Raw genomic sequence first — 12,049 nt, 5'->3', positions numbered from 1 at the left:
ACTTGGAGAAGATCTGCAAAGAGGAGTGGGACAAAATCCCTCCTGAGATGTGTGCAAACCTGGTGGCCAACTACAAGAAACGTCTGACCTCTGTGATTGCCAACAAGGGTTTTGCCACCAAGTACTAAGTCATGTTTTTCAGAGGGGTCAAATACTTATTTCCCTCATTAAAATGCAAATCAATTTATAACAGTATTGACATGCGTTTTTCTGGATTTTTTTTTGTTATTCTGTCTCTCACTGTTCAAATAAATCTACCACTAAAATTAGAGAGTGATCATTTCTTTGTCAGTGGGCAAACGTACAAAATCAGCAGGGGATAAAATACTTTTTTCCCTCACTGTAGGAATATCGAAATCTGTGTAATAAGTGGAGGTCGCCATGCATTAGCACGACGCCATAAAAAAATTGCTGATGATGAATGGAAAAGTCATCTGGGTGTTTTTAGGAATTGGACAGAAAATTCACAACCAGAGTGCCACTCTTCCTCAATTCAACAAATGTGTAGTGAGTCCAACTGAGTCGCAGACGTTCTTTAGAGGCAACACTTTTATTCTAACATCAACCCGTTAACACAAAGGGGTAACTACCTCTTCACCAGATACAGCCTAGGGTGGTGACCACCCAGCTAACTACTCTATACATAGGAGTAACAGCTACGAAGGGTCAGACCCTCACTCGGGTCCCCGACCAGCTTGTAGACGTGGAGCTTCCAGCTTGTAGAATGCAGCGACCTCGGTCCCTCTCAGGAACCCACCTTATATCCTCCCGGGTCGGGGCCACCCGCCCTTGGCCCCGCCCACCTTCTTGAGCGTTCTAGCTCCCTCCCGATCCCTCTCGAGAGCTCTCCCCGGACACGTGATCACCCCCTAGGCCCCCCCCCCCCCCCCACCTGGGACCCTCTCCGTGGACACTCCGGATCGCGTGTCTACGGGGGGTCAACCAAAGTGCCATGGCCTGGGGCAACCCTGCTCCTGGGCTGACACTCTCCCACTCCCCCTGGTGGGAGCCCGCACTACACGCTATGCGTGGTGCCCGCGCTATCTCAGCACTCAGCAAGCCCCGCTAGGGCTGGTACTACACCCGCCTACAGGGTATACGCGATGATAGTGCATCGCACGCCGTGCTGTGCTAGAGCCGGCCTCACACAGCAATCCACACGGTGCTGTCCGCAATGTAGGGACATCCCTGATGTCACTACAAATGTATTAACTCATTGATTACACCTTTAACAGTGCTGCTTGTTGCTGGTCACTTGGCATTTTGGCCCTTTGCTCAGCAACTGAAATTTAAATCCCTGAAACTATGCAAAAGGTAAATAATAATATTTCACGAGTGGCAGCTGGGAGAAAAACATGGCCCAAGCAGCTCAAGACAAAGTCACGATACATTTCCCTGAGCATGAAAACATGAGAAAATGCAAGGAACTTGTTGGTCACAGCTCCTGCGGTGACGGCACAGATGGGCGTTTTGGGACGGCCATTTTGTTTTGCATTAACCCCAATGCTTTGGTCAATGTGTAGTGACTGTGGTTGTCACTGTATGGTGCCGGGGCTTAAGAAGCGACGGCGGATAATGTGTTGTCATTATGGGCAGCCCAGGTTACGGGGTGTAGTACCAGCCCTAGTGGGGCTTGGGTGAGCGCTGGTTAGCGCGGAAGCACCGCGAGCAGTGTGCGATGCGGACTCCCGGTGAGGGAGCGTCAGCCAGCCAGGGTTATGTTGGGGCATGATACGCTGGTTGACCTGCTGACATGTGACTGGATGTTATTGGAGGGGGGCCACCAGTGGAGGGGGGCTGCGGGGCGGTCACGTGGTCCAAAAGAGCTCTCGGGAACCTTTGAGAAAGAGCTCGAGAGACCTGGAAGGTGGGCGGGGCGAAGGGGGGAGCCAGCCCCGGCCCGGGGCCCCGTGAGGAGCTCGAGCTCTTCGTGTGCTGCTGTTATGAAGATCCACGTCGGGCAGAAGAAGCCTCTAGCCACGTGGTCCGGGACCCAGCTCGTGGTCCGGACCGGGATAGCGAACCGTGTCTAGTTCTTCCGTAGCGTGGTTAGATGGGCATTCGAGACCCGAGTGTAGATCGTGTTATATTGTGTGCTGTTGTATAATAAATAGTGTTGCTCCCAATATAACGTCTGCGACTCAGTTGGACTCACTACAAATGTAACAGCGACACTCCTTTGATGTACCCACTTATACTAATCAGTGTTCTATGTTGATAAGTACAGTATTAATGACTAAAATGGAAAAGTAAGAAAATATTTGCTGCCCCAGAAAGGACTATTAAGTCCTGTTAATAACCAATATTCTAGACTATTGGTTCCATTTTCAAAGATTTATATTTATAAACCCTTATTTCTTTGAACAAAGTAATATTTGCTCCAGTCGAGATATGCATTTTCAAGAAAACCCTTAATTTTAATAAAAGTTGCTTTCCAAAAACTGAAGTTTTACTTTCTCATGTTTGATGATTAGTTCTACCCAATGTCGCTAACCTCCCCTAAAGTAAATACGTGTTCGCCTGGTGATGTTGCATAACAAATATTTCCTGGTGGGAATAAATACCTCATTCGCTGAAGGTACAAATATTACCCAAATATTTGTTCCTGAGGGAATCAATATTTGGGGGGAGCCAATATTCGTTTAGATCGGCAAGAGGATATTGATTTAAAACCCCGGTCGAATGATATATGCACTCCTGCGAGCAGCTCGAGAGACGGAGGGCTGAAGCCTGCAACTTGACGTGGATTCACGCACAAGTTGAACGACAACACAACTATTGCCTCGCTCTCTTCCTGGAATTGAGCCATGCGCTTCTGGCTTGTGACCAAAGCCAGCCTGGTGTTACGTAAAAAAGCAAAAAAAGTTGATGTTGAACTTTACCTCTGAGCTACTGTTGATGTGGAAAACGAATAACAGTCGATTCATAGCATAACAAAAAATTATCCGCAAGGGAAGTGGTGTCTGCTGATAGGAAGTTCTCTATTTAGAGTCTTCCTGTCATCCGTTTATTCATTAAGTGTCAACGCAGCAGGGCTCATCTATTTTAGTGGAACGGAGCCAGTGATGGAAATTCCACATTCCCATGGTGGTGGCCAGTGTATTTACAATCTCAATACACTATGTGTTACAGTTATATTAGAGGTTATCACAACAAAACAATCGGAGCATAAAAAATGCGGTCAGTGTTGTTTGTTTCATTTTATGGAATTAGTTTCAGTTCGTTTACAGTTCTATACCAGTTCTGACAAAAATTTGTTTTTGTTCTCATTCCTATGAACTAAATGCATAGCTCTCACAGTCTCTATTTCCCGTGAACGATAACAATGGTTACTATAGTTTGAAGTTCTTTATTACCACCCATTAATATGAAGGACCCTTTCAAAAGAAGCATTTCATTTAATTGGATGCAGTTCCCACAACCTGATAACGTGAACGCGTCCACCACATTACCAGACTGTCCGATTTTATATTTCTGTATACAACCTACTGTTCGAAACATGTATGTTTTATAATACAGGATATTTCACAATTCCGTACATTGTGGCAATGCTTGCACAGCACTTCAATGAAGTTCTTCATGAACGATTGTTGCTATTGTCGCTTGCGTCATACCGCATAACTGAGAAAAATAATAATTCTTAGTCGGACGTAAAATAAAGTTGAAACTGTCTAACAGTTATAATGCAAAACTTACAATGGAATAGCTCTGTCAGAGAGAAGCTACCGTTCACTGGGTGTTTGTAGATAGACAAGCAGCAAGAAGCTGCAGCCCGGTGCCGTGGCTGATAATGCCAGCGCTTCCAAGCGTGGAAAATGACGCGTTAATGCAGTCACGCGGTTGGCCTTAAATCAGGGCATTAGAAAGATACCTGCCAACTGGTCCGCCGTGATAGAGGGCGGCCTTGTGCGCGGTGGGGGCCATGCAGCAACAATAATTATCTCGCGATTGATGAGAACAGGAGGGGTGTCGGCTGAATGCACTGTACCGGATGAAATTGAGCTGTATTTTAATTGAGAGCCACTTCTGAGCTTGTGTTTGCTTGCCATATGTAGTGCCTGAATGGAGCGCTAAATAAATAAAAAAGTGAGCGAGCGGGAGTGTGAGCAGGAGGGAGGGGAGGATTTGGTAAAACATTATGCTCACGGGGCAATTTAAGCGAATGACGCAAGCGCTAGACATGAATCATTATTCATCAGCGAAAAGCCTTCAGGCTCCGACACTATCCGGAGGCGGCAGCGATCCCATGACCCTGACATCCACCGTCCCGCTCAGCTTTATTTTCGCTCCAGAGATGGAACCAATGGGAGTTAACATTGATTAAAGGCAATCTTGCTTTTTGTTGTAAACGCAACATATGAGAAGCATAGGTTACTGTGGTTAAATGACGCTTCAGCTTTTAGCAGAAAATTTTAACACGTCAAACAAAAACGCAATAAAGTGAGCCGTTGTTTTCCCTCGTGGGCAATGGTTTTTATGTGGTCGATTTTAATCTCATACTTCTCGCACCGCTCTGATTGTGCTCTGTGCATAGCGAGGTTCCATTCAACTTGGTCTTCTCCCAGACTAAGCAAATGAACAACATCGAAGTGCCTATGTCAGACACCAGCAGCAGGCAGCAACGCAAGGTAATCAAGGTAGAAACATCAGCTGCTCAGATTGCTCTCTAAAGAAGCTATTAACGATGTGAATATTTTTATTAAACCAGATAAGGCCAACTGAGCCAGTTTAACACGAAGGCTTTCGCGATCAATATCATCCATAATAGATCACGTAAATATATAAATGTGTCGTTAAAACCTGCCACCACCCGACACAGCCAACTAGTAAGGGTTGTCACGTAAACAGAACATGCCAATTCGTCACTAGTACAGCACACAAATGTGTTGGAGAGCCAAGCCACAACATTTACAAACTGAGCACGACGTTTCGCCAGTAATTACAACTGGCTTCATCAGGCAACAGCCAGATTTTTTTCTCCTCCGCAACTGAGCCAATAGCTCTTTTTCAGAAGCGACCTGGCCACAAATGATAGCGCAATGAATGGTTTATCACGTGGAAATTTATATCAGCCAAATAATGTAAACGCATGTCCATTCTAAATGCGGAGAAGAAAAATCCTCGCGACCACAGGGAGAGAGATATGCAAACTCCAAATATACAGGCGTCAGGGTCTGCATCGAACCCACGAACTCCTGCATAGCAGGCGAGGCAGTTAACATCTTGCAACCGTGGCGCTCCCGGCACTTAGAGCAGAACGTCGGACATCACGCTGAACAACGCGAGGTACAACGTTGGAGCTATACGGTTGTCCCGTCTCCTACTCCGGCTGTCCCGCACACGTGTCCTGCTTCTCCACCTCCCTGGGCCCTTCCCACCCTCTGCCCCCCTTGGTGCTGGGGTAGAGCGAGCGGCCAGTGGTGACGCTGCAGGGCAAGCAGGAGGTCCGGGAGCATTGCGTCCAGCACTGCGATGCCTTCCCACGAAGCCCGCACACCCCTGTCATCTCGGCAAGCAAGCACGCACGTTCGCACACGACAAGCGGACATGCGCAGGGTGATCAGTCAATGCAGGTGAGATGCATACAACTGGATAATGGAGCTGTAGAGCAAGTAAATTTGTTTTGGGCTGAGCTTATACAATTGTCCAATGCTACACCACAGTGACACGTGGCTGAATAAGTTGACAACACTCAAGATCGTCGAGAATTTCTCAGGTGGTCCATACTTTGTTATTTCATTATGAATTCTACATTTAGGCCGAAAGCATAACACACAACTGTACAAACTAGGCATATGAAACAACAAAAATACAAACAATACAGGCAACCTGGATACAAAAGAATACGTAATTTAATCGAATAATTTACTCACTGTGGGGGGGGAGCTGCAGGCAGCAGCGCAACTATGGCTGGGGGTATATGGCGGTGTGATGCAACTATGGCTGGGGGTATATGGCGGTGTGATGCAACTATGGCTGGGGGTATATGGCTGTGTGATGCAACTATGGCTGGGGGTATATGGCTGTGTGATGCAACTATGGTTGGGGGTATATGGCGGTGTGATGCAACTATGGCTGGGGGTATATGGCGGTGTGATGCAACTATGGCTGGGGGTATATGGCGGTGTGATGCAACTATGGCTGGGGGTATATGGCGGTGTGATGCAACTATGGCTGGGGGTATATGGCGGTGTGATACAACTATGGTTGGGGGTATATGGCTGTGTGATGCAACTATGGCTGGGGGTATATGGCGGTGTGATGCAACTATGGCTGGGGGTATATGGCGGTGTGATGCAACTATGGCTGGGGGTATATGGCGGTGTGATGCAACTATGGTTGGGGGTATATGGCGGTGTGATGCAATTATGGTTGAGGGCATATGGCGGTGTGATGCAACTATGGCTGGGGGTATATGACGGTGTGATGCAACTATGGTTGGGGGTATATGGCGGTGTGATGCAACTATGGCTGGGGGTATATGGCGGTGTGATGCAACTATGGCTGGGGGTATATGGTGGTGTGATGCAACTATGGCTGGGGGTATATGGCGGTGTGATGCAACTATGGCTGGGGGTATATGGCGGTGTGATGCAACTATGGCTGGGGGTATATGGCGGTGTGATGCAACTATGGCTGGGGGTATATGGCGGTGTGATGCAACTATGGCTGGGGGTATATGGCGGTGTGATGCAACTATGGTTGGGGGTATATGGCGGTGTGATGCAATTATGGTTGGGGGCATATGGCGGTGTGATGCAACTATGGCTGGGGGTATATGACGGTGTGATGCAACTATGGTTGGGGGTATATGGCGGTGTGATGCAACTATGGTTGGGGGTATATGGCGGTGTGATGCAACTATGGCTGGGGGTATATGACGGTGTGATGTAACTATGGTTGGGGGTATATGGCGGTGTGATGCAACTATGGTTGGGGGTATATGGCGGTGTGATGCAACTATGGCTGGGGGTATATGGCGGTGTGATGCAACTATGGTTGGGGGCATATGGCGGTGTGATGCAACGAATAGGGGCCCAGTCTGCCACAAGGGGGTCCCGAACAGATAAACAAGTAACAACGATGTTAAGAAAAAAATATTAGGAATAATTAATTATTATTACCTGCAAAATAGCATGGACCAATCCCAATTAGCACATCTGGCTATCGTATCAATAGAGGAGCATAAAGTTGTGCGATCCACCCCCTTTGAAGAAATCCTAGACCCATGGGCCGCTATGCAAGCAAGACCCACAATAAGTTAATTGTGAGAACATCTGTAGCTATTTCAGTAAAAATTAGTCGGGAGAAAGGAGGGGGCGACCCACAGTCGTACCTTGCATAGCACCCCCCCAGACCTTTCGTTTAAATAGCTGCAGGAGAAGGGGCGGGGGTGTTATAATGATACCACCATTTGACGCTACGACAGTGAAAATATTTGCTAAGCACACACAAGCTGCGCACGTGCGTGGTGGTCAGGCGCATCTGCAGACCCGCAGTGCACGCGCTCGCGTCACGGAGATTACTTTGCGATACCGTGCACATGGAGATTACGGTGGGCGTGTGCACCGCACGACTCGCTCTGTGCGCACGCACATACACGGACGCACGGAGCGAGGCCAGGAAAGCGGCACGAAGCCGAGGGAGCAGCAATAATGGTTTGCGCTAAATGAGCTGCTCAGATTGATGGCCATCTGCTACGGCGGAGGCTGCAACGGGGGAATTGTGAGCTTCTCACTACTCCAGAGCGCAATTCGTCGGTGTTTGCGGGGTTGTATTTACGCACGAGCCATTCCCGCAGCAATCTGAAGGCATTCACACACACACCATCCACGTAACTAAACTATTAAACTATTTTTCTTTTCCTAGGTAAGGCCCACTGAGCAACATAGCTCTTTTATCAGAAGTGACCTGGCCACAAATGACAGCTCAACGAAGTGGCTTATCACGTGTAAATTTATAGCAGCAGCCAAATACACTAAACGCATGTTTATTCTAAATGTGGAGAGAAAACCCGAAAGACCTGGATAAAAATCCACGCGAACATGGTGAGAGAGACACGCAAACTCCAAATATAGAAGCGTCATTGTTAGGATCGAAGCCACAATCCCCTGTAAACGAGGCGAGGTAGTTAACGTCTCGTCACCGTGGTGCCTCAGTGTATTTCAGATCTTACACGAGCCACACAATGTTCTGTGCCTTGTTCTGATGATCAAATGACAGTGCATGCTGCCAACTTTGAGCCGTCAAGGGAAAAGTTCCATTTTCCATGGTAAGAACCGGTATATTTATTCGTGGCAAGTGTAACGCTACATCAAATCATTGATCTATATTTATTAGGCTCATGATACATGCATCTAATCGCATGTGTAAAGAGTTAATGTGTTTTTTTTTTATCCTTATATGTTTATGTAATGAGTTCACGTGGATCTTGCAGCCACTAGTGGCCGCTATGTTCACCATCATGTGAAAAAAAAGATAAAGATGATTTAGTCCGTGACTCTGAACCGCAACAATTAATGAAATTGCGCTGAGCATTTCGTCCTTTGATCATGACACCTCTACAACTGAGAGTCAAATACAATTGATTTCATACCAAATGGCAGAGGGGGGCTGATGTGAATGCCAACTAAAATTTGAATGATTGACATTACAACCATGAACTCTGACCTCTGCCAAGTTATCCACACTGACCATGAAATGCAAATTATAACCCAGGGTTAAACGTCATAAACAGTCATCATCATCAGAGCACGAGTGCTACCCACACTCATTTGAACATGGGGTTTCTCTGACATTTGACTTAAGCTTTGAGGCGGAATGGTGCAGCATTACCAAACACAACAACAACCCTCACCCACAGGGGCACAGGAATGTAAAAAGTGCTCACGGTCCAACGCGATTTACCTCCCGTCAACCACTCACCTCTCATCCAGCATCAAGAGTCCCTCGTCTTGAAACCGCTGGACCTCCAGGCTTGCGAGCGCTTCGTGTAGCCCAACGTCTCCAGAGAATCGAGCCCAGTGCTGCAAAATTGAATCACAGCAAGGCAATTTCCTAACACGACCACAAAACAGCCTGTTAACCTATCTTAGCTTCGTACGTGGACACCTTCACGAAAGGAAAGTTTTTTTCCGTCACAGTTGCTAAGCAGAGCCCCTACCCTAGGCTTATGAGCCTAGGCTAGGGGCTGATAATGAAAAGCGGCATTCCAGCAATAGACAAGAGCGAAGTGTAGCGAGTGAGAGGTTGGGGTAACGAGGTGGGAAAGGCAGATGGAGGAAGTCCCGAAGCCAGGCTGTGTGAGGAGGATGATATCCAAATCAAATTTAGGATGAGATCCGAATGAAGGATGCGATTTAGGATCCTTTATTCAGTGATGCAATTTTCTCCGGCCGAAGTTGTCCTTGGAATATTAAAATCCGAATAATGCCACTGGGCATTTAAGTCTATTTCATACCAGATGGTGCATTTTGGTAATGCCCCAAGAAATACGCTGGCCAGCTCGGGATAAACGGATCAATGTGCCAAGACAAAATGGTTCCCACTGGAGAACCCACTAAACATTTGTCTATCCAGCTCCACACGTGGTAACACACTTTCATATCTGTGTTAAAGTTCCAGCCTCAGCAGATGTATGGCGCCGCTGTGGTGAGATGTTAACTATCTCGCCTGGAATACAAGAGGTCGTGGGTTCGATCCCGATCCTGACACCTGCATATTTGAAGTGTGCATGTTCTCCCTGTGGTCATGTGAATTTTTCTCCGGGTCCTCCGGCTTTTCCCTCCACATTTAGGAACATGCATTGAGAGTATTTAGCTGCACAGGCAGTCCCTGGGCTATGGAAGATCCGACTTTACGGAATTGACTGTCCGGCTTTACGGAATTGCTTCCATAAACCATGAAAAAATTTAATATGTGGAAATGTTTGCGTTTGTTATGTAAGCACAGGTAGTGCAGCGCGGTGAGCTGGCGGATGAATACCGCGGAGCGAGGCGTAAGCCCCTCCTCATGCCTCGTTCAACCAAAACACCGCCTTCACTGAGCCCGAGCGTCACGAGGATTAAGGTAAATATTATTTTTTGTAGCGTTAAGTAATTATTTTCCTTTTGTAGCATTACATAATTGTTTGTTTCTATGCTTAGACCAATCTTTTTTTCCCATGTTTTTCTTGCTAAGTTTCTTTCTTTTAAGTTTATTTAACGAGTTATTTACTGTATGTACTGTGTGCATGTGTGTATGTGTGTATATGTATGTGTATATATGTGTGGAGGAGTTTGAGGCGCTGCTTCTGAACCTGAGGTGTGCCACTAAGAGGTGGGGTATGACCATCAGCCCCACCAAAACTCAGCATCTGCCTGGGTATTTTGTGCCACCAAACACTCCACCACCTCAGCTCCCCATTGGTGATGAAGCAGTTGTGGAGAGAGTGGAGAGTTTCTTATACCTGGGCAGTGTGCGTATGACCAGCTCCGGTTTGACAGCAGAGATCTCACGGATCTTCAGGGGATCTGGGCACATTCCCATCGGTGGGCTCCAGCAGGCAAGGCTGCGTTAGCTGGGTCATGTAGCCCACATGCCCAGCCAACGCATAGCCGGGCAGCTTATGTTTGGCCACATAGAGTGGGCTAGGCGGGCATGACATGGGCTGGAGAAGAGATGGATTGATGCGGTGCAGGAGGATGTGGAGCTGAGTGGACTTGCCGACGACTGATACCAGCGGTGTCAAGATCGGCCTCTATGGAGGAGGCTCGTGAGGGACGCTACTGGGTATTTGGAGGCATTCACCCTTCAACAACACCTGAGGGCAGAGGAGCAGAGTGCCGGCGGCTAAAATGCAGTAGGTTGGCACATAAGGGGGTGCAGCTGGTGCATCTACCGGTCACCTCAGTCAGCCAACCCATGGCACCTGGGTCTGTCTCGAGACCTCCTGTCAGCGAGCCTTCGACACTTCACGTGGTCTCAAAGTGCACCTGGCCTGGCACATGCGCCGTGGTGATGTCACCATCACTTAGTGGCGTATGGCGGGTATTGGTATTGGGGTGTGCGTGTGTGTCTTTGTAGACGAGCCTACTCCACCTTTGTCTTTGTGTGCGTGTATGGGTGTGTATGTGAAGTCTAGGCCTAGCCTAATGCACGGTAAATGAACATTCAGAAGTGACTGCTTTCTACTAACAATTAAAATTCATATGTTTCGTGGTATTCATGAACAATTTGATACAATATATGCTCATTTAGTTTAATATTAATGCGTAGTGTTAGGGTAAATATTCGATTAAATGAAAGAATAGGAAATGCAGAGCGTATGTCCAGCGATACGATGCAGGTAGCGATAGAAAACGGACGACAGCGGGATGCGGTACTGAGAGAAAATGGTAGGGGAGGCACAGCTATTTCCGGCTGTGAGATTTTATCGTTGACTTTAGGGGAAAATTGTTCACTTTTCGAAAAAGGGAAAACCTTTCCGTAACCCAGGGACTACCTGTAATACATTTCCACATGATAGGCCACTTCGTTGAGCTATAATTTGTGGCCAGGTCACTTCTGAATAGGAGCTATATAGCTCAGTGGCCTTATCTGGTGAATTGTTTATTTACATTTAAATGTTTCATGAAAATACAGCGGAATGCTATTGAACCGATTTGATGAGCGGTGGGCACGGGAGACAGCTCCTATTATCCGTGTCTATCCATCGCATTTCATGTCTTTCATCCGAGTGCTAAAGTGCGGATGAATACAGAGAATTAAATACATTTTCCGCAATTCCTCTGATCTGCATGAATGCTCGGATATTAGGATTAAATTCAGCTTTCAGAGACCATGTCTGGGTGAACCATGTGACAAAGCCTCGGATAACAGAAGGAATTTGTCATCACTTCGAGGTCACTACTTTAACTCGAGCAAAGACTCTGATAAAATAGGAAGTATATCAACTCACTATAACTTGCTTCTGGCAATGAACGGGACCCCATCGTTGAGAGAAAGTGCTCTGGCTAATAACATATGACAACTGAGCAGCATTTATATAACAAGTCTGACTCCGCTGATA

The 12,049-nt window shown here is 47.1% G+C and overlaps 1 protein-coding gene across 4 annotated transcripts in view; it reads right to left on the bottom strand.

Annotated features, from left to right (window-relative positions):
• Positions 1–4,260: 4,260 nt before the first annotated feature.
• RSAD1 (radical S-adenosyl methionine domain containing 1) overlaps positions 4,261–12,049 on the bottom strand; it is a 33,966-nt gene continuing 26,177 nt past the window's right edge. For 3 of the 4 annotated variants that reach the window (XM_061559379.1, XM_061559405.1, XM_061559389.1), the window contains exons 8-9: positions 8,926–9,026; positions 4,261–5,499 (exon numbers count right to left, since the gene is read on the bottom strand). In XM_061559379.1, coding sequence (XP_061415363.1) covers positions 5,301–5,499; positions 8,926–9,026 — 300 coding nt within the window. In that variant the 3' untranslated portion in view covers positions 4,261–5,300. The remainder of the gene's footprint in view (positions 5,500–8,925; positions 9,027–12,049) is intronic. The other variant, XM_061559397.1, reaches the window with a different exon arrangement.

Source organism: Lethenteron reissneri, chromosome 3 (assembly GCF_015708825.2).
Source record: "Lethenteron reissneri isolate LAM-NWPU_2019-01 chromosome 3, ASM1570882v1, whole genome shotgun sequence".
Classification (NCBI taxonomy): Eukaryota; Metazoa; Chordata; class Hyperoartia; order Petromyzontiformes; family Petromyzontidae; genus Lethenteron; species Lethenteron reissneri.
This window is presented reverse-complemented; position numbering and strand designations above follow the sequence as displayed.